We start from the raw sequence: 16,985 nt of genomic DNA on the forward strand, positions 1-16,985 counted from the left end.
CCAGAGCCAGAAGCCCTTTCTGTTCAGCCAGCCTCCCACCAGCAGCTAACCACCCCTCCTGTACCCCAATTCCCTGCCCCAGCCCTGAGCCCCTGCCCGGAGCCTGCATCCCGCACCCTCAACCCCCTGCCCCAGCCCTTAGCCCCCTCCAGCACCCAAACTCCCTCCCAGAGCTTGCACCCCTCACCCCCTCCTGCACCCCAAACCCCAGGCTCAGCCTGGAGCCCCCTTCCACACTCCGAATCCCTCGACCCCAGCCCAGATCCAGGGCGGGGCAGGGCAGGGCAAGGGTGTTTGGGTTTCTATGATTAGACAGTTGGCAACTCTAGCGCCAGTGGCCCTGTGCTGCAGAGCGGGGTGTATGTGTGGGGGGCTCAGTAGGAGGCGCTCCCCCCTCACAGGCAGTGCTGGCTCCAATGCAGTGCTGGGGACCTGTGCTGCAGAGCAGTGGGGAGGCTCAGTGGGGGGGGGGCTCCCGCTCACAGGCAGTGCCAGCCCCAGTGGGCCTGCACTGCAGACAGCATGGTGAGGAAAGTTGGTGAGTAACACTGGGCAGAGCTGTTTATCGGGAGGTCACAGCAGGGCAGAGATAGCACAAGCCCTAGGGGAGAGGCTTACGGGGATCATCGTGGGGGGAGTTTCGAAGGGGAAAGGCCCCACCCAGGAGACAGCCCTATTTCCCCCCGTCACATGTCCATGATCATGCCCCTGGCTTGCGCCCCACCCGTCGCTTGGCTAAGAGCCCGTTCTCCCTCACGGAGCGGGGCTGCACGACCCTGCCTGGGGCAAAGCCCCGAGCTGGATTATAAGAGCTGCTCCCCTCCCCCAGGGATGCAGCAGCAGCAGCACAGGGGGTGATTAATCAGCAGGTGGTTTATTGAGCTCCTGGGAGGTTGTTACAGACACAGGGAGTGACTAGGGGTGATGGGACAGGGACCCTGGGCATGTCAGGGGCCCTTAGAGAGGAGGCTGCCCCCTCTCGAGCACCTGTGACCCCTGAAGGCTCCGTGCATGGATGGGGTCTGTGCTCCCAGTCCCATGGGCTCCATGGATGGATGGGGTCTGTGTCTCACCCCTCGCCCGCCTGGCTCTGTGTTCCCATCTCCCCACCAGCGCAGGCCCCTCACTGGAAGTGCTGCAGGAAGGAGGCCCAGAGGGAGCCCAGCCGCCCCTGCAGGTCCTGGGCGTAGGGACCCAGCTGGCTGTGCAGCTCCTCCAGCAGCCCCTCGGCATAGGGCGCCAGCCCAGCCTGCAGCTCCTCCACGCTCTTCTGCAGCTCCGCAATGGATGGCTGCACCTTCTGGTTCAGCTCCCGCAGGTCCCCGGAAACCTTCTGCACCAGCAGGTCCATGTCCTTGCTCAGCTTGGCCACCAGCTCCTGGGCCACAGCGGGCAGCTGCTTCTGCACCTCTGTGCCATAGCTGTAGGCAGCCAACAGGCTGTGGCTGACGCGGCTGCTGTGGGGACGGGGGAGCGGATGAGAAGGGAATGGGGGACAGGGCCTTGCCCCTCTATGGGGCTCTGGCTCCGATCCAACCCCAGGGTCGGGAGGACTGGCTGGCCCAGGGGAATGGGGGACAGGGCCTTGCCCCTCTATGGGGCTCTGGCTCCGATCCAGCCCCAGGGTCGGGGGGAATGGCTGGCCCAGGGGAATGGGGGACATGGGGTCTTGCCCCTCTATGGGGCTCTGGCTCCGATCCAGCCCCAGGGTCGGGGGGACTGGCTGGCCCAGGGGAATGGGGGACATGGGGCCTTGCCCCTCTATGGGGCTCTAGCTCTGATCTGGCCCTAGGCGGGGGTCTGGTTGACTCAGAGGGGTGGGGAATGAGACACGGAGGCCTTTCCCTTCTATAGGCTCTGGCTCCGATCCAGCCCCAAGGCAGGGGACTGGTGGCTCAGAGGGGTGGCCGGGTGGGGACACGGGGCCCTGTCATCCTGGACATGGGCTCAGTTCTGACTCAGAGGATCCCGGTGAGGGCCGGGGTTTGCTGAGCCCGGAAGCCGAGGTGTGGGGGCTGCAGTCAGGGGGGCGACTAACCTCCCCCATCTGCTCTGGGTCCATGGGGAGGATGGGAGGCTCCCAGCCCGCAAGGTAGGGCTCCCCCCCACAAGTCAGTGCCGGGTTCTCACTTGAGCTCCCGGCCCAGCTCAGATTTACGGATCAGCTCCTTGATTTTCTCGGCTTTTGCCACGTACTCCCAGAAGGCTTCCCGGACCTGCTCCAACCTCGGTGTGGGCTCATCGCTGAGGAGAGAGGCCTGGCTGCCTGTGGGGTGACAGAAATCCCCAGCAAGACCCTGTCATTGGAGGCCGCAGACCCACCCTGGGGAGACTCAGAGACGGGACTCTACAGAGCTACCTTGCTCTGCAAGGAGGGGCCGGAGCTCAGGATTCCTGGGCCAATTCCAGGCTCTGCAATCGACTCCCCATGTGGCTTTATGAGAGTCACTTTGGGAAATTTTCAGGTTCTTATTGGAAATCAGGAGCCCCCACCGCGCTGGGGGCCGCCTGACCCCGGCCGAGCCCGGGGCTCCCCACCGCGCTGGGGGCCACCCTGACCCCAGGGCTCCCCACCACGCCGGAGGCCGCCCTGACCCCGGCCGAGCCCGGGGCTCCCCACCGCGCCAGGGGCCGCCCTAACCCCGGCCGAGCCCGGGGCTCCCCACCGCGCCGGGGGCCGCCCTGACCCCGGCCGATCCCGGGGCTCCCCACCGCGCCGGGGGCCGCCCTGACCCCGGCCGATCCCGGGGCTTCCCATCGCGCCGGGGGCCGCCCTGACCCCGGCCTGATCCCGGGGCTCCCCACCGCGCCGGGGGCCGCCCTGACCCCGGCCGAGCCCGGGGCCTCCCATCGCGCCGGGTGCTGCACACACACAGTGAGAGATGGCCCCTGCCCTGAATAGCTGCCCTAATAGAGACAGGCCGGATTATTCTCCGTATTTTACAGATGGGAGCTGAGGCCCAGAGAGATTCAGGGGCATCTCCAGGGCTACCCAGGGAATCTGCAGCAGAGCAGGGAACTGAACCAAGAAGTCCTGAGCCCCAGCCCAGTGTATTTACCACAAGTCCCAGCTCCCAGTTCTCTCCCTGCGTGCGTGGGCTCTAGATGTGTCTGTGGGCTCGAGGCCGCTGGGTAACTAAGTGTAGGATCCCAGGCAGAGGATCCCTTATGGGGCTTCCCTAGTTGGGCAGGGGCAGGCCTGCACCAAGATGCACTCACCTGCCAGGACGGCCAGCGTCAGGACGAGGGCGAAACGCTTCATGCTGGGAGCTCCCTGAGACCCTGGTGCGATGGAGGAAAGAGGGTTAGAGCAGAGGGGGAGCAGACTGGGATGGGGGTTCTGACGTCCCAGCCGCCAGCACCTCCTGTCACGCGTTACCCTCGCACCTGGTCACAAGCTCTTTCTGCCATCCTAGTCCAGTGCTGGAGACGACTGCGGGGAATCCCTGGCTGCAGCCCCTGGGCTCGGGCAGGAGGGGAGACAGAGTCAGTCCCAGGGGGGTGGTGGGCAGTGAATAATTGAACCAAAAGCTCTGCAGCCTTGATTAGAATCATTGGGGGGGGGTGTTAATCGATCATAGCTGGGTTTAGACACGGGGTGTGGGGGGGTCTTTCAAAAGTGTTGCTTTAAAATCTTTCCAGGGGCCTTCTCCCACCCAGCAGCTCCTTGTAAATTTGGGGTCACAAGGACCCAGAGGGAACCACCCCCCTGCCTGGGGGTGAAAGCAGCTCTCTCTGCTGGGGCTGGCCTTGGTCACCGGGCACCATTTATACCTGTGCAAAGGGCAAAATGCCACGCCCCGGGATGGCAGCATTCTACCCTGATGCAAACAACAGTGTGGGGTGAACTGGGCACTCGGGTGCCAGGATGCCCAGAAAGCGCGGCCCCCGATTAGGCACCAAAATAAGTGTCTGGCTTTTCAGGAGGGCCCGTAGTAGCATGCGAGGGGCTGAGCAGTTTGGGATCCGCAGCCCTTTGTATTGCCAGCGCTGAAGAACAGGGTGGCTCTGCCCGGACAGCCTGAGCCCCAGTTTGAGGGACCCACCCCACCACGAGGTGCCGTTCTCCGCACAAATCAACAGCATTTATATCCTGCCTGAGTCCAGCAGCGACTCCATGAGACCTGCGCCAAGCAGCCAAGCTACTCAGCCCCTCTCCAAGCTGTGGCTGGCCTTACCTTGCTCTGCCGGCTGCCAGGTCCCTGTCTCCTGCATTAGGCCCTCCTGCCGCACTGCTCCTGGTACCCAGGGACAGGCAATAACCACAGAGAATTCCCTCTTATCTCCTCTCAAGGCCTGGCCAGCCCTTGGCACAGGGCTGCAGGGGCAGCCAGTCAGAGCAGAGCACTAAGGTGTGGGGCGTACCTCTGCTAGGTTTGTAATCGAGGGCGACATCCTTGGAGCCCCGTCCTGCCCCCAGACTGAGCCTAGCCTGGCTATGGGAGTAGAGCAGCTGCCCCCAGCCAAGTCATCCTGGGCCAGATTCTCTGCTGGTGTCAACTAGCCCAGCTTCACTGAGGTCCAGTGTCCATCCGGAGAGAATGGGAATGACAGATCTTAAAGTACCGTCATGCTTAAACCCACTGGTCCCCACTCCCAGCCCAGAGCCAGGGCGAGAACCCAGGAGTCCTGGCTCCCAGCCCCTCCCCCAGTAACCACTACATTCCATCAGCTGGTCTCAGGGTTGCATGGGGGGGGGGGATCTGTCACTGCCCCCACTGTGGGGGGACAGACTCCTAGCCTTTCCCATTGGCTTGTCATGCCCTGATATTGCCTGCCCTCCCGCCACAGCCAGCTCTCCGCCCCCCCCCCCCCCCCTCCCTCCTCCCCCCCCCCCCCCCCCCCCCCGTCCCCCCCCCCCACCTGCCTGGGACCTTATCACAAAGTGTCCTTTGGTTCCCTCCTGGCCCATCCACTTCACCCTCCAACGTGGCACTGAAACAGCCTGGCCTGGCCAGAGTCCACCAGGCCCAGCTCACAGGAGCGGCCGGCGCAGTGCCAAGGCTGCGGCATTATGGCCACATCGAGGCAGCAAGGAGCAGGGATGGCTGATCCTGGCCCCCACCTTCGTGGCCTGCGTCACTGGCCAGGCACAACATGCGGGCTGAGGCCCCATCCATTTCACTCGATTGCAGATGTTTTGGGGTCCCCCAAGCTCAGGGCTCTGGTACAAGTGTCTCCTCCTTCCCCCATTAGCCCTGGCCACCCCTCTCCTGCCGCAGCGCTGGCCCTGCCTTATCACAGACTGTCTGACCCAGCGCTGAGTCTCACTTTGTGACCCCAGTGGGGCCGGGGCACTCAGCACCCTCCACCCCCAGCCTGGAGCAGGGATACAGGGCTTTACCCGCCAGTAACCTCTCCGCGCCGCCCACTCAGCTCACGGGGGAGTCACGGCTGGGCCATGTTCTCCAGGCTCAGTGGGTCAAAGTGCTGCAGCAGGGAGGAGCAAGGCCGGCTGGCTCTGGGGAGCGGGGCTGAGCCGGCAGTGCAGGGAGAGAGACAGGCAGGAGGTGGGCTGCACAGCTGCCCTGTGCCCCTCTCACTTCCCTTTCCCGGCTCCGCCAAGAGGGGCAAGGCTGGCTGGTTACACAACCGGCGACAGGATGTGGTTACTGGAGGGTGCATGGGGTGACTGCTCTCCTGTCAGCAGCATGTTTCCGCAGCCCTCCCAGAGGTTCTCCCACCCGCTGCCTCCTTGGCGTTCCTGTCTACGCCGGACAATCTGTACCACGGCAGCGCAGCCCAGCGTGGTACAGGGCCAGGGGTGCTAGTGCCAGTTGCGGCTTTGCCTGCTGCTGTGAGAGGCTTGGCCCGAGGGCCAGGACCCTCTGCTGTAATTGGAGCAAACCCCCAGTGCCTTTTTTGAACAGGGTTCAAAACAGAACTAGACACATTCATGGAGGATCGGTCCATCAATGGCTATGAGCCAGGATGAGCAGGGACGGTGTCCTTAGCCTCTGTTTGCCAGGAGCTGGGAATGGGTGACAGGGGATGATCACTGGATGTTCCCTGTTCTGTTCCTTCCCTCTGGGGCACCTGGCATTGGCCACTGTCGGAAGACAGGACACTGGGCTAGATGGACCTTTGGTCTGACCCAGTGTGGCCATTCTTAGGACTGATAGACCAGGGTGGGGTATGGGCGGGGATGGAAAAGTGGCTTCTCCTAGTTTCACTGTGGAACTCATTGCCAGAGGATGTGGTTGAGGCCCAAAGCTTGGCTCATTCCCCAGATGGACGAGCTTGCCAGGGTTAGGCTAGCGCAAGGGTTGGCAACCTTTCAGAAGTGCTGTGCCGAGTCTTCATTTATTCACTCTAATTTAAGGTTTCGCGTGCCAGTCATACCTTTTAATGTTTTTAGAAGGTCTCTTTCTAGAAGTCTAGAATATAGAACTAAACTATTGTTGTATGCAAAGTAAATACGGTTTTTAAAATGTTTAAGAAGCTTCATTTAAAATTAAATTAAAATGCAGAGCCCCCCAGACGGTGGCCAGGACCTGGCAGTGTGAGTGCCACTGAAAATCAGCTCGTGTGCCGCCTTCCGCACGCGTGCCATAGGCTGCCTACCCCTGGGCTAGTGCCTTCATTTCAGCAGGAATATAAATCTGCCTATTCCAGGGTCAAGCCGATTTCCAGTGGGGTAAGGATGACACCTGCACTAGGGGCTGAGTATCCCACGTAGCTTTTGTGGGGCGTTCACCCTCCTCTGGCACTGACAGCTCTTGTGGACATGCTGCCAGGCTAGCTGGATCCTGGTTTCGCTTCTCCAGTACTTGGAGTCTTTAAAAGGGCGAGGGGGCGCCAGTCACTGAGCTGGCTGCAAGAGCAGCTGCAGGCTGGGGATTCTGCAACCTGGGTTAGCCAGTCCTTTCTGGCTGCGACAGCTGGGAGTTCCCACATTTTGTTATGCAAAGGGCTGGATTTTACGTGTGCAGCACCTGACGTGCTGAGACAGCCCTTTGAAAAGTCTGGCCAGGCCTCAGGGCCTGAGGGACAGCCCAGTAAAAAGTCATAACCCCCATTCAACCTAGTCCTGCCTCATGCGGCTTGTCATCGGTGCAGGGCCCGGCAGGGCTGTGTAGCGCCCGGGGCTGCTCCGTACCCCGAGGCTGACTGCTCCCTGACAGCGGGGGCCCTTCCAAAGCATGTGAGCGGCACCTGCACCGCACCGGGAGAGCGTGTGGGGGGCTCTTGGGGTGACCACCAATCAGGCCTGGCATTGGTCAGGGCCATCTGCTCACACACCTTGCCTCCGCCTCCTCACCCCTCTGCCCCCAATTCTGGGGTGGGGACAGGCCACAGCCTCACCTTGTGACAGGAAGGGGAGTTGGAAGCCAATGGGGGGAGATGCAATCGGAGCACCAGGGCAGGTCTTGGGAATGGTCGTACACCAAAGCCCTGCCCCTTGTGCTGCCACTTACCCCGCTGCCGAGAGCTACTGCCAGGACTTGGGAGAGGAGGCCTGGAGACCGGGGGCCTGGAAGTTCAAGGCAGCAGCGCCGGCTTCCTCACCATTCTGATGGCAAAATGTCTTTGCACCGCTCCTTGCACAATTCTGGGGGGGAGAAGCGGGTGATTCTCTGCTGCATGCAGCGACCTGCACTACGGTGGTACCATTCATGGGGCAGGACTGCAGCACCCCCATCATTCGCTTCAACAGCTGGGGGGGGGGATTCTAAGCACCTCATGCCAGGAAAAGGGGTTTTGATTAAATAAATTTTAAAAAATTCCTTGTAGTAAAATCCTGCCCTGAGCCCATTGTGCAGGGAGCCCAGGCTGCAGGGGCCCTGGTCTCCATGTGCTTCAATCCTCCACCACCAGACTCTCCCTTAAACCTGTGCACCCCTCCATTCCTAGCACTACCTGACTGCCCACTCATGCAACCCATCGGGCTCCGTCCCTTCCCCTCGCCAAGCCTCACCACTCTCAGGGCCAATGTCTGGTCAATGCGGAACTGCCCCAGCCCCAGGAGATGGCGAGAAAGCCCTGTGCCATAGAACAGCCTGGCCTCGGCTACAGACGTGACTGAGAGAAACCCAGGGCTCAATCCCCAATGGCAGCACCTGACCTGCTGGAGGGTGGCTCTCACCTGCCCCAACAGAGCCAAGGGTCAGCGCTTTTCGCTCACTAGCAACAGGTGAATCGCTCGCCCTGCCAATAATGCCTCCCAGCCCCACCCCTGGGGTGCACGGTCCCATCACACCGACCCCTCTGCTCTCCGCGTTCCTGTGCACCAGCCATATTGCCATGCAGCCCTTGGTACGGCAGCCAGTCCAGACAGGCGCATTGACCCACCAGCGTGAGAACCCCTGCACAGCCCAGGCAGGGCGCTTCTCCCCCCCCCCCCCCCGGCTGAACCAGAGCAGATTGTTCACGCGCTGCTGCCATCTGGATTCAGAACCCCTCCCCCCCGTTAATTCCTCTCCCCAGAGCCGCCCTGCCAGCGAGCCTGGACAGCCCTCTGCTGCCCAACCCCCTGGCCTCAGCACGATCGGGGGGGCTCTTCTCCACCCCCTCACTGCTTCGGCCCCACCCTATGGGCAGTGTGAGCGCCAGAACTGGACAGGGTGGCCAGTATCAGTCTCATCAACCGCCTACCCCTACTCACCAGGCCCCTGTCCCAATGCCTGCATTCACGATGAGCCAGGGTGTGTGCGCTCCCAGATGGGCATCCACGAGGATCCCTGCCATGGGGCACTGGGGCCAGAAATGCCAGCTTTCAGGCCTCCAAAAAGGACACTGGAGCTGGTCCCCACCCCCTTGGGCTTCCTCTCCTACTACCGCCCCCCAGATCTCAATCCCCCCCTCCCACTCCTTGTCTAGGCTCCCCCCCTTCCCCTCCTCGGGCCCATTTCTCAAGGGGTTTAGGGGGGCTCATACGCAGGACTCAGCAACACCCCCTTGCCACCCCCATGGAAGGGAGAGGTCTCCAGCAGTGCTTCACACACACACCCCTTTCGTGAGACAGAAGCAGTTGAAGATGGTGCCCAGTGCTGGGGGGTTTATTCAGACAGGACATTTCCAACATCATGGGGGGAGGGGGCGGTGTTTTGAGGGTCTCTATAAAAGATCCTTCAGTTCCCATAACTTATAAACATGATTTACATGCAGAGTCTCTAACGGCGGGGCGGAGGAACCCCCCAATCCACCACTTCTCCTGGTGTTGCTGGGGGTAACCCCTCAATCCGCTGCTCCTCCTGGTACTGCTGGGGGGGCTGAGAGGGACCCCCCAATCCGCTGCTCCTCCAGGTGCTGCTGGGGGGGCTGAGAGGGACCCCCAATCCACTGCTCCTCCAGGTGCTGCTGAGATTCCCCAAACCGTTGCTCCTAGTGCTGTTGGGGATCCCCCCCCAATCCGCTGCTCCTCCTGGTGCTGCTGGTGGGGCTAAGAGGGACCCACCAATCCACTGCTCCTCCTGGTGCTGTTTGGGGGGCTGACAGGACCCCTCCCTCAAAGCGCTGGTCTTCCTCAGTGCTGCTGGGTGGGGATGGGATGCAGGCAGGGCCCCCCAAACTACTGCTGCTCCTGTTGGGGGGGGGGCACAGACCCCCACTCGTGGTGGGTGCAGAGAGCACTCAATAGGTCCCTTGTGTCTCTTTGGATACGTGTAGGCTGGGAGGGGCGAGGTAGGGCTGAGCAGGGGAGCTGGGATTGTGGCCCCATCACCCCAGGTGTAGAGTCTGCCCCACAGCTCCCTGGGTTGTGAGATAAGAGTCTGCAGAGCCCCTGGTACCCCAGCGATCCAAGGGAGGGGTGTAATTGGCACAGAGAGAGAGAGGGAATCTCCCCACAGCTGCACCAAGATGGGGTGCGGGGGGTGTTTGGGGAGGGATCCAACCCCTCCTGGCAGAGAGTTGCGGGGTCAGTGCACCCCCACCAGCTGGGACAATCCATTCCTGAGGGGATCCGCCCAGCCCCGATCCCCAATCAGTGCAACAGGCCAAGCGACCCCACCCCCAGGACAGAGCCGGTCTCTCTCCCATTGCTCCGGGGGAAGGACAGTTCCTGAGGTCACAGCGCCCTCTGGTGAGGAAGGATGTCAGCACAGGGAACCAGGCAGAAGAGGGCATTTTACACCCGTCACTGGGTTCACCTACCCGGTGCCCCAGGACAGCCCTTGGCCCCAAGTCCAAGCCACGGGAAGAGATGGGACACTGGGTCCCCTCCCCGAGGCAGGGAGGGTTGCGCCTGCCCTCCCACCAGGCCAGGCACCACCTGAGGGCCCCAGCAGCCGCTGCCCCTGCACCAGCCAGCTCCCCATTTTCCAGCAGCCCCTGGGGACAGCGGGTCGAACCTTGTGTTTGGGGCTAAGCAGCCCCCAGGGACCTGTCCCGAGGGGCAGACGAGGTGACTGGAACAGGACAGTGCCAGAACCGCCACACTAAGGGGCTCGCCCTGGGGATCAGACCCCGGGGCTCTGTCAGGACCTATCCCTTGGCCCTCGGGAAGGTGCCTGTGTGGGGCAGTAAAGGGGCTGGAGCCCCACACTCCAGGGCTTAACTGGGCAGCACCAGCAGGGATGGGTGGGGCAAAGGGTCCCAGAGCGGCTCAAACCGCCCAGCAGACTGGGCTGGGGACACTGGAATGGGGGGAGGAGGGCTGGTGGAAGAGGAGGAGAGGGCTCTAGCCAATGGTGAGGCCGAAGCCACACTGGAACTTGTTCTTGCGGTGGTTCAGGAAGGCCCCCATGGCCAGTGTCAGGGGCAGCGGCAGCAGCTTCTTCTCCAGCACCGCACCCACGATCCAATTACTGTCCACAGAGCCTGCGGCAGAGAGCAAAGTCAGAGCACTGGGAGAGGCTGGGGCGCGGGCACAGAGGGGAAGGGCGGCCTGGGGCTGCCGTACCTTTGAAGAGCAGGTTGGCCTTGGGCAAGTCAAGCTGGTAGCCAAAGGAGACGCTAGTGTCCTGCATGCGCGTGCTGGCCTCAAACTCCACGCCCACCTGCAGCTGAGGGAAGCAGGGTTAGCCTGGCGAGCAGAGCTGCCAATCGCCCGGTAGGATCCCAGCCCCCCAGCTTCCACCCCTCCCCCACAGGACCCCAGCCCCCTGGCTTCCACCCTCCCTATGTGATCCCACCCTCCCCAAACACTATCCCAGACCACCCATCCCCAACGTAATCCCAGCCCTCACCACCCAGCCCCCAGCCTTCCCCAATGGGATGGCAGCCTCCAGGCTTGCAGACAATTTGGAGCAGCATCGACTGTTCCTGGGGCAGGGCACCCCCACACTCCCTTGCCTGCCCAGGCTCTCAACTGTGCACCACAGCACATCGCTTATACATAGCTCTCCACACGTCACCTGCCCCCACCCCTTGCTCCCAGACTGGGGGCCAAAGCCCCACGCTCATGTCAAAGGGGGAGCCAGATGGGAACGTAAGCCTCTGAGTGCCACATACCTGGTCATTGGCTTTATGGTAGTAGGTTGCATGGGCCCCAGCTTGCCCCACCGTCAAGGTCCCAATCCAGTTAGGTGCTGTGTGGAGAAGGGAAGAGTGGGTGAGTGTCCGAGTAGGGCCCCACCGAAGCCCTGAGCTAGGGAAGGGAACCCAGGAGTCTTGACTCCCAGTCCCCTTGCTCTAACCCACTAGACCCCACTCCCCTGCTGGAGCTCGGGATATAACCCAGGAGTCCTTCCCCAGCTCCCTCAGTACCTGTGTATTTCCCAGCCAGAGACATGACGGTGCCCTCCTCTCCTGGCCGGCGGTGATAGACCAGCTCGCCGCCCAGCGCCAGGCAGGGTGTGATGCTCTGTAGGTAATGGGCTACCAGGATCCCTGCGAAGAGAGACTCGTCAGCTGGGGCTGGGCCCAGGAGGTTATGAGGGGCAGGGTTCAGACTAGTGGTGATGGTAGGCAGGGGCCAGGTTGGAGAGGTGGAGGGAGGGGAAGTGGAGGTGTCAGAGGCTGGGAATGGAGAAAGGGAGGCAGGAGTCAAGCTGGTGGGGGACTTCAGAGACGGGGTAGAATTTCAGAGCAGGAGCTTCAGAGGTGGGAACGAGGCTCTCACCTGAGCCCACCAGGATGTCGGGGTTTCCCAGCGTCACTGCTGCCGTGAAATCCTCCCCCCGATACTCTCCATCCACCTGCCAGTTCACGAACTTGGACTGCTGCGTCTGGAATGAGAGTGGGGGGACATGATGAGACCGTGGCAACCCCCAGGAGGCACACATCCCCCAGAGGCAGATTTACCATGAAAGAAACAGTGCGGTGGCATGGGGCCCCCAATGACTGGGGGGTGGGGGGGACACCCAAAATGCAGGACAAACCTCATCGACAACCTGCCCCCGAGGCCTGGCCGGCAGCACAGCAGGGATCAGGCAGGCAGGCTGCCTGCATTCGGTGGCCAGTGGCCCCATGCCGCTCCCGGAAGCACCCGGCTGCTGGAGGCGGCTCTGCGTCCTGCCCCCACCAGCACACAGAGAGCCGCTCCGCAGAGACGTGCCACCAGCAGTGCAGCAGGGCTAAGGCACCTCCCTGTCCGCGCTGCCTCCCTCCCTCCGCTCCCAGAAGTGGCCGGCATGTCCCTGCGGCCTCTGGGGGAGAGGTGGGTGGTGTCTCTGTGCATTGCCCCCACCCGGAGCACTGACTCCACAGCTCCCATTGGCCAGGAACTGCGGCCAATGGGAGCTGCGGGGGGCCACACCTGCGGGCAGTGGCGCACAGAGATTCCCCTGGCCCCCCTGCCAGAGGAGTGTGCCAGTCACTTTGGGAGCCGCACCGCCCAAGGTAAGCGCCGCCCCCCCGACCCCTCCCACACCCCAACTCCCTGCCCCGAGCCCACACCCAAACTCCCTCTCAGAGCCCAATCCCCACATCCCAACCCACTGCCCCAATCAAGGTACCTCACTTGATTTTCATTTACTTCCTATTAGTTATAATATAGGAGAAGGATGAAGAAAAAAAATAAATGAAAAATAGAGGGGATATAAGAGAGAATGTTCTCTCTCTTGGCTGGGTCCCGAGGTGGGGCCCCTCAAAATGAAGCTGTGCCACAGGGCCCCACTAACTCTAAATCTGCCACTGACATCCCCGCTCCTTTTACCAGGTAACACCACTACCTTAAACTGTGAGGGAGCAGCCACAGTGCACTCACTCCCGTCCCCAGCCAGGACTCTGACAGGGGTATACTCTCTCCTCCTCCCCCCATTCCCCCCCCCCCCCCGCAAAGGGACAGGCTGAGAGACAGACCGGCAGGGGGTATACACAGAAGCTCTGACTCTCCACCCCCACCCCCCCCCGCCGCAAAGGGACGGGCTGAGAGATGGACCTGCAGGGGCCGGGGTATACACAGACACTCTGACACCCCCACCAGCCCGGCCCCCACAAAAGGGAGGGTGGATAGAAGGACCCATGGGGGATGGGGGGGGAATACACAGATGCTCTGACACACACACCTGTGAAGGAGCAGGTTGAGAGATGGACCTGCGGGGGGGTATACACAGACACTCTGATCCCCCCACTCCGCAAAGGGATGGGCTGAGAGATGGACCTGCAGGGTGTGGGAGAAGATACACAGACGCTCTGACACACCCACACACACACCCTCTGTGACGCAGTAAGGAGCGGGGTGGATTGACCTGGGAATGTCTTTTAGTTTTACTGGGATTGTCTGGATGGGAGAGCAGGGAGTGACTTTAGGTGAGGGAGAGTACCTGAGCCTGTAACCTGAGGAGGCGGGGGAGTGGACACCTTTGCCTGGGAAGCTGGACAAAGGGAGAGGAGGAGTCAAGGAGGAGGAGAGTCTGCTGGAGGGGTTTTTGGTTTCAGATTTGTGCTGGCTGGGAAGAGGCAGGGAACCCCAAGTCTGGGGTCTAAGCTCCCTGCCCCCGAGAGGGACCTGGCTGAGGGGTCCCGGTTGTACGTACAAGCCCTGCTTGGGACTGTGTTCCTGTCATCTAATAAACCTGCTGTTTTACTGGCTGAGAGACCTAGTGAATCGCAGGAAGTGGGGGGTGCAGGGCCCTGACTCCCCCACACTGCGTGACACCCCCATGAAGGGGAAGGCAGAGAGAAGGACCCACAGGGAGCATACACGGACGCTCTGACACCCCCACCACCTGCCCCCAAAAGGGGAGGGCTGAGGGAAAGACCTGCATGGGGGGGCTGGGGAAAGAAGACTACACAGATGCTCTGACACACACAAACCCATATGCACCCCACAAAGGGGCAGACTAAGATAAGGACCCATGGGGGGCGGGGCGGGGAGAAGAGAATACACAGATGCTCTGACACATGGGCGAGCTGAGAGAAGGACCCGAGGGGTGTGGGTGTGTATTTGGGAGGGGGGGCACACAGATGCTCTGACACACACACAGCCATGAAGGGGAGGGCTGAGAGAAGGACCCGAGGGGACGGGGAGAAGAGAACACACAGATGCTCTGACACATGGGCGAGCTGAGAGAAGGACCCGCGGTGTGCGGCATACCTGGAAGGCCACCTTGGAGCGCAGTCGGGTCGAGAGCTGGTGGATGATCTGGGCATTGAGGCTGCCACTGTTGTCCATGTCGCCCACCAGCACCGGGAAGGCCTGGAAGGGGCATGAGGGGGTGAAATACAGTTGAATAACAGCCCCACCCCATATCAGGGCAACAGCATCCCTCTGCCCCACCCCCACCCAGAGCAGCCTGCCTCGCCCCAGACTTCCCCACTGTCTGAATTGACAGCCCCAACCCCAATGTCCAGATTAACAACTCTCTCCCCAAACACACACTGCCCCTCTCCCACCATCAGAGGGGGCTTCTCAGCGCTGGCTTCCGGACGGCTAAGTCCACTCCCCCCGGCACTCACCTCTGTGGGGCTGAGCTGCTTGGTGCCCACGTAGGTGACCCCGAAGTGATAGCTGGAGTCACCAACAGTGCTAAGGGCGACGCTGTGATTCACCTGGGGAAAGCAGGCGGAGTAAGCAGGGCCCACCAAATCCTGTATCTTGGCAGGGGTTACACTAGACTACTGGTTCTCAACCAGGGGTCTGGGACCCACTGGGGGACCGTGAGCAGGTTTCAGGGTGTCCGCCCAGCAGGGCTGACATTAGACTTGTGGGGACCCAGGACAATTGCCCGGCTTCCTACCCCCAACACTGGCCCTGGCTTTTATATGCAGAAAATCAGTGGTTGTGGCATAGACGGGCCATGGAATTTTTATAGCCTGTTGGGGGGTCTCAGAAAGAAAACGGTTGAGAACCCCTGCACTAGACCACACTTGCGGTCCCTTCTAGCCCCATGGTTCTATGCCTGCAGCCAGAGGGGAAGGGCAGCCCAGGGGCACTGGCATGGGAGACCCAGGTTCAGGTACCTAAAGTGACTGCATCTCTCTGGCCTTGGCTCCCATCTCACATGCGGCCAGTCACCTTGCCTGCCTCCCAGGAAGCATGGGGATGAATGCATTAGACTGCAAGGGTCAGATATAGGGATGAAGGCCGCCAGATAAGTACCTCACACAGAAAGCACCAACCCACAACCTCACCCAGCCCCAGACACGACACATGGGATCAGGAGGTTTGGGGTCACGTGCCCCCACATTTACTGCTTGGCTTGTAGAGAATGCTCAGTAACATTGCTGAAGCCAGCTGCCCTCAATCTGCACCCCTGCCCCCCCAGCAGGCATGTCTGTGCCCAGCCCGCTCAGCCCCCACATCCTCCTCGACTATAGCCTCACCCCCCTCCACCCCCACCCCGTACCCTGCTTCACCAGAGGGCACAGCCCTTACCTGGAAATGGTTGCTAAGACCTTTATTCACTGTCAGTTTCACACCTTCCATCTGGATGGGGAACAATTCTGGGGAAGAGACTGCAACAATCAGCACTGAGCCCGTCCAGCCCAGTGTGCCTTCACCTCATGGGTCCCTCCAGCCTGCTGGTAACTCCCTTCCCCCAATCATACCCCTGGGCTGTCCAGCCTGGTACCCTCCCCACTCCCCCAGGGACCTGCCCACCTGGCTGTGTACTGGGGTGCCCCATGCTGTGCTCCCAACCTCTGCACTTGGGGTAACATTCCTTGAAGGTGCCAGGACAGAGAGGTGGGTGGGTGGGTGTGTAGACAGTGGGTTCCAGGCTTTCACCTTTGCACTTGCGGTGACATTCCTCAAAGGTGCCAGGGTTGGGTAGCCGATCCCCCTTCTCCTCCGGCCGCTCCTGCGCAGGGGGGCCCAGCCCGCTGACGGGGGGCATGGTGAAGCCAGGCGGCACTGACACCAGCCCAGATCCAGGACTCGGCATGGTGGGGGAGGGTGTGGGGGAGCTGGCAGCCAGGACGTTACCCATGGTGGGGGGCTGTGGAGAGAACAGATAGCAGTGTTGAGAAGGGGTGAGCAGTGCCAGATACCTCCCAATATACCCCCCATGCCCTAAATACCGCACATTCCATACTACCCCATCTGTCCAGGACATGCACCCCAAACTGATACCTCCTCCAGTCTGCCCTGATACTGGTCTCCAATAGACCCCATGTATCCCCAGATCCATCTGCCCCCCACCCCTCCAGTGACACCCCACCCTCCAATATTCCCTCCTGAGACTGTCAACCTCAATACCCCCTCTCCAAACAGGCTGGCCCCCAAGCTCCAGGTACATCTGCCACAATACCCCTCTTGACACTGGCTCCCCACGGCCCACATCACCCACCCTGCCCCCAACGGGGTCTGACTATTGCAACGCCCCAATACCCCCACATTGGTGTATCTACCACACCAACAGCCCATCCCATCTGATGCCCCCTGGTGTGTCCCAACAGCTTCCTGCTCCCCAGACACCTGCCACTGCCAGGGTCCCCCTGACTCAGCAGTGACCACACCTGCCCCGCGCCCCTCGATCCCCTGCCCCGCGCCCCTTGATTCCCCCCGCCCCAAGTTCACCTGCCCCGCGCCCCTCGATCCCCCGAGTTCACCCGCCCCGCGCCCCTCAATCCCCCCCGCCCCCAGTTCACGCGCCCCGCGCCCCTCGATCCCCCCCCGCCCCGAGTTCACCCGCCTCGCGCCCCTCGATCCCCCCCAA

The 16,985-nt window shown here is 61.8% G+C and overlaps 2 protein-coding genes across 2 annotated transcripts; both read right to left on the reverse strand.

The window, feature by feature from the left end:
• Positions 1–855: 855 nt before the first annotated feature.
• On the reverse strand, positions 856–4,346 carry LOC117888773 (apolipoprotein Eb-like). Its single transcript, XM_034792478.1, has 4 exons — positions 4,179–4,346; positions 3,220–3,282; positions 2,131–2,266; positions 856–1,457 (listed from the first exon to the last, which is right to left on the reverse strand). Exons 1-4 carry the CDS (start codon positions 4,213–4,215, stop codon positions 1,124–1,126), a joined length of 570 nt encoding a protein of 189 aa, XP_034648369.1. The 5' UTR covers positions 4,216–4,346; the 3' UTR covers positions 856–1,123.
• A 6,124-nt stretch (positions 4,347–10,470) lies between these two features.
• Positions 10,471–16,287, reverse strand: TOMM40 (translocase of outer mitochondrial membrane 40). Its single transcript, XM_034792774.1, has 9 exons — positions 16,055–16,287; positions 15,704–15,771; positions 14,785–14,877; positions 14,423–14,524; positions 12,005–12,110; positions 11,650–11,772; positions 11,395–11,471; positions 10,844–10,946; positions 10,471–10,761 (listed from the first exon to the last, which is right to left on the reverse strand). Exons 1-9 carry the CDS (start codon positions 16,254–16,256, stop codon positions 10,622–10,624), a joined length of 1,014 nt encoding a protein of 337 aa, XP_034648665.1. The 5' UTR covers positions 16,257–16,287; the 3' UTR covers positions 10,471–10,621.
• Positions 16,288–16,985: the final 698 nt, after the last annotated feature.

This window comes from Trachemys scripta, chromosome 16 (assembly GCF_013100865.1).
Source record: "Trachemys scripta elegans isolate TJP31775 chromosome 16, CAS_Tse_1.0, whole genome shotgun sequence".
Classification (NCBI taxonomy): Eukaryota; Metazoa; Chordata; order Testudines; family Emydidae; genus Trachemys; species Trachemys scripta.

Bases quoted from the DNA above. Each gene is read 5' to 3' on its own strand.
- LOC117888773 (XM_034792478.1), bottom strand. From the start codon at position 4,215: ATGCAGGAGACAGGGACCTGGCAGCCGGCAGAGCAAG. The intron at 3,283-4,178 runs GTAAGGCCAGCC...CCATCGCACCAG, and splicing joins CTGGCAGCCGGCAGAGCAAG to GGTCTCAGGGAGCTCCCAGC. The intron at 1,458-2,130 runs GTGAGAACCCGG...CCGTCCCCACAG, and splicing joins GAGCTGGGCCGGGAGCTCAA to CAGCCGCGTCAGCCACAGCC.
- TOMM40 (XM_034792774.1), bottom strand. From the start codon at position 16,256: ATGGGTAACGTCCTGGCTGCCAGCTCCCCCACACCCTCCCCCACCATG. The intron at 11,472-11,649 runs GTACTGAGGGAG...TTCTCCACACAG, and splicing joins TCTGGCTGGGAAATACACAG to CACCTAACTGGATTGGGACC. The intron at 10,762-10,843 runs GTACGGCAGCCC...TCTCTGCCGCAG, and splicing joins GGCCAACCTGCTCTTCAAAG to GCTCTGTGGACAGTAATTGG.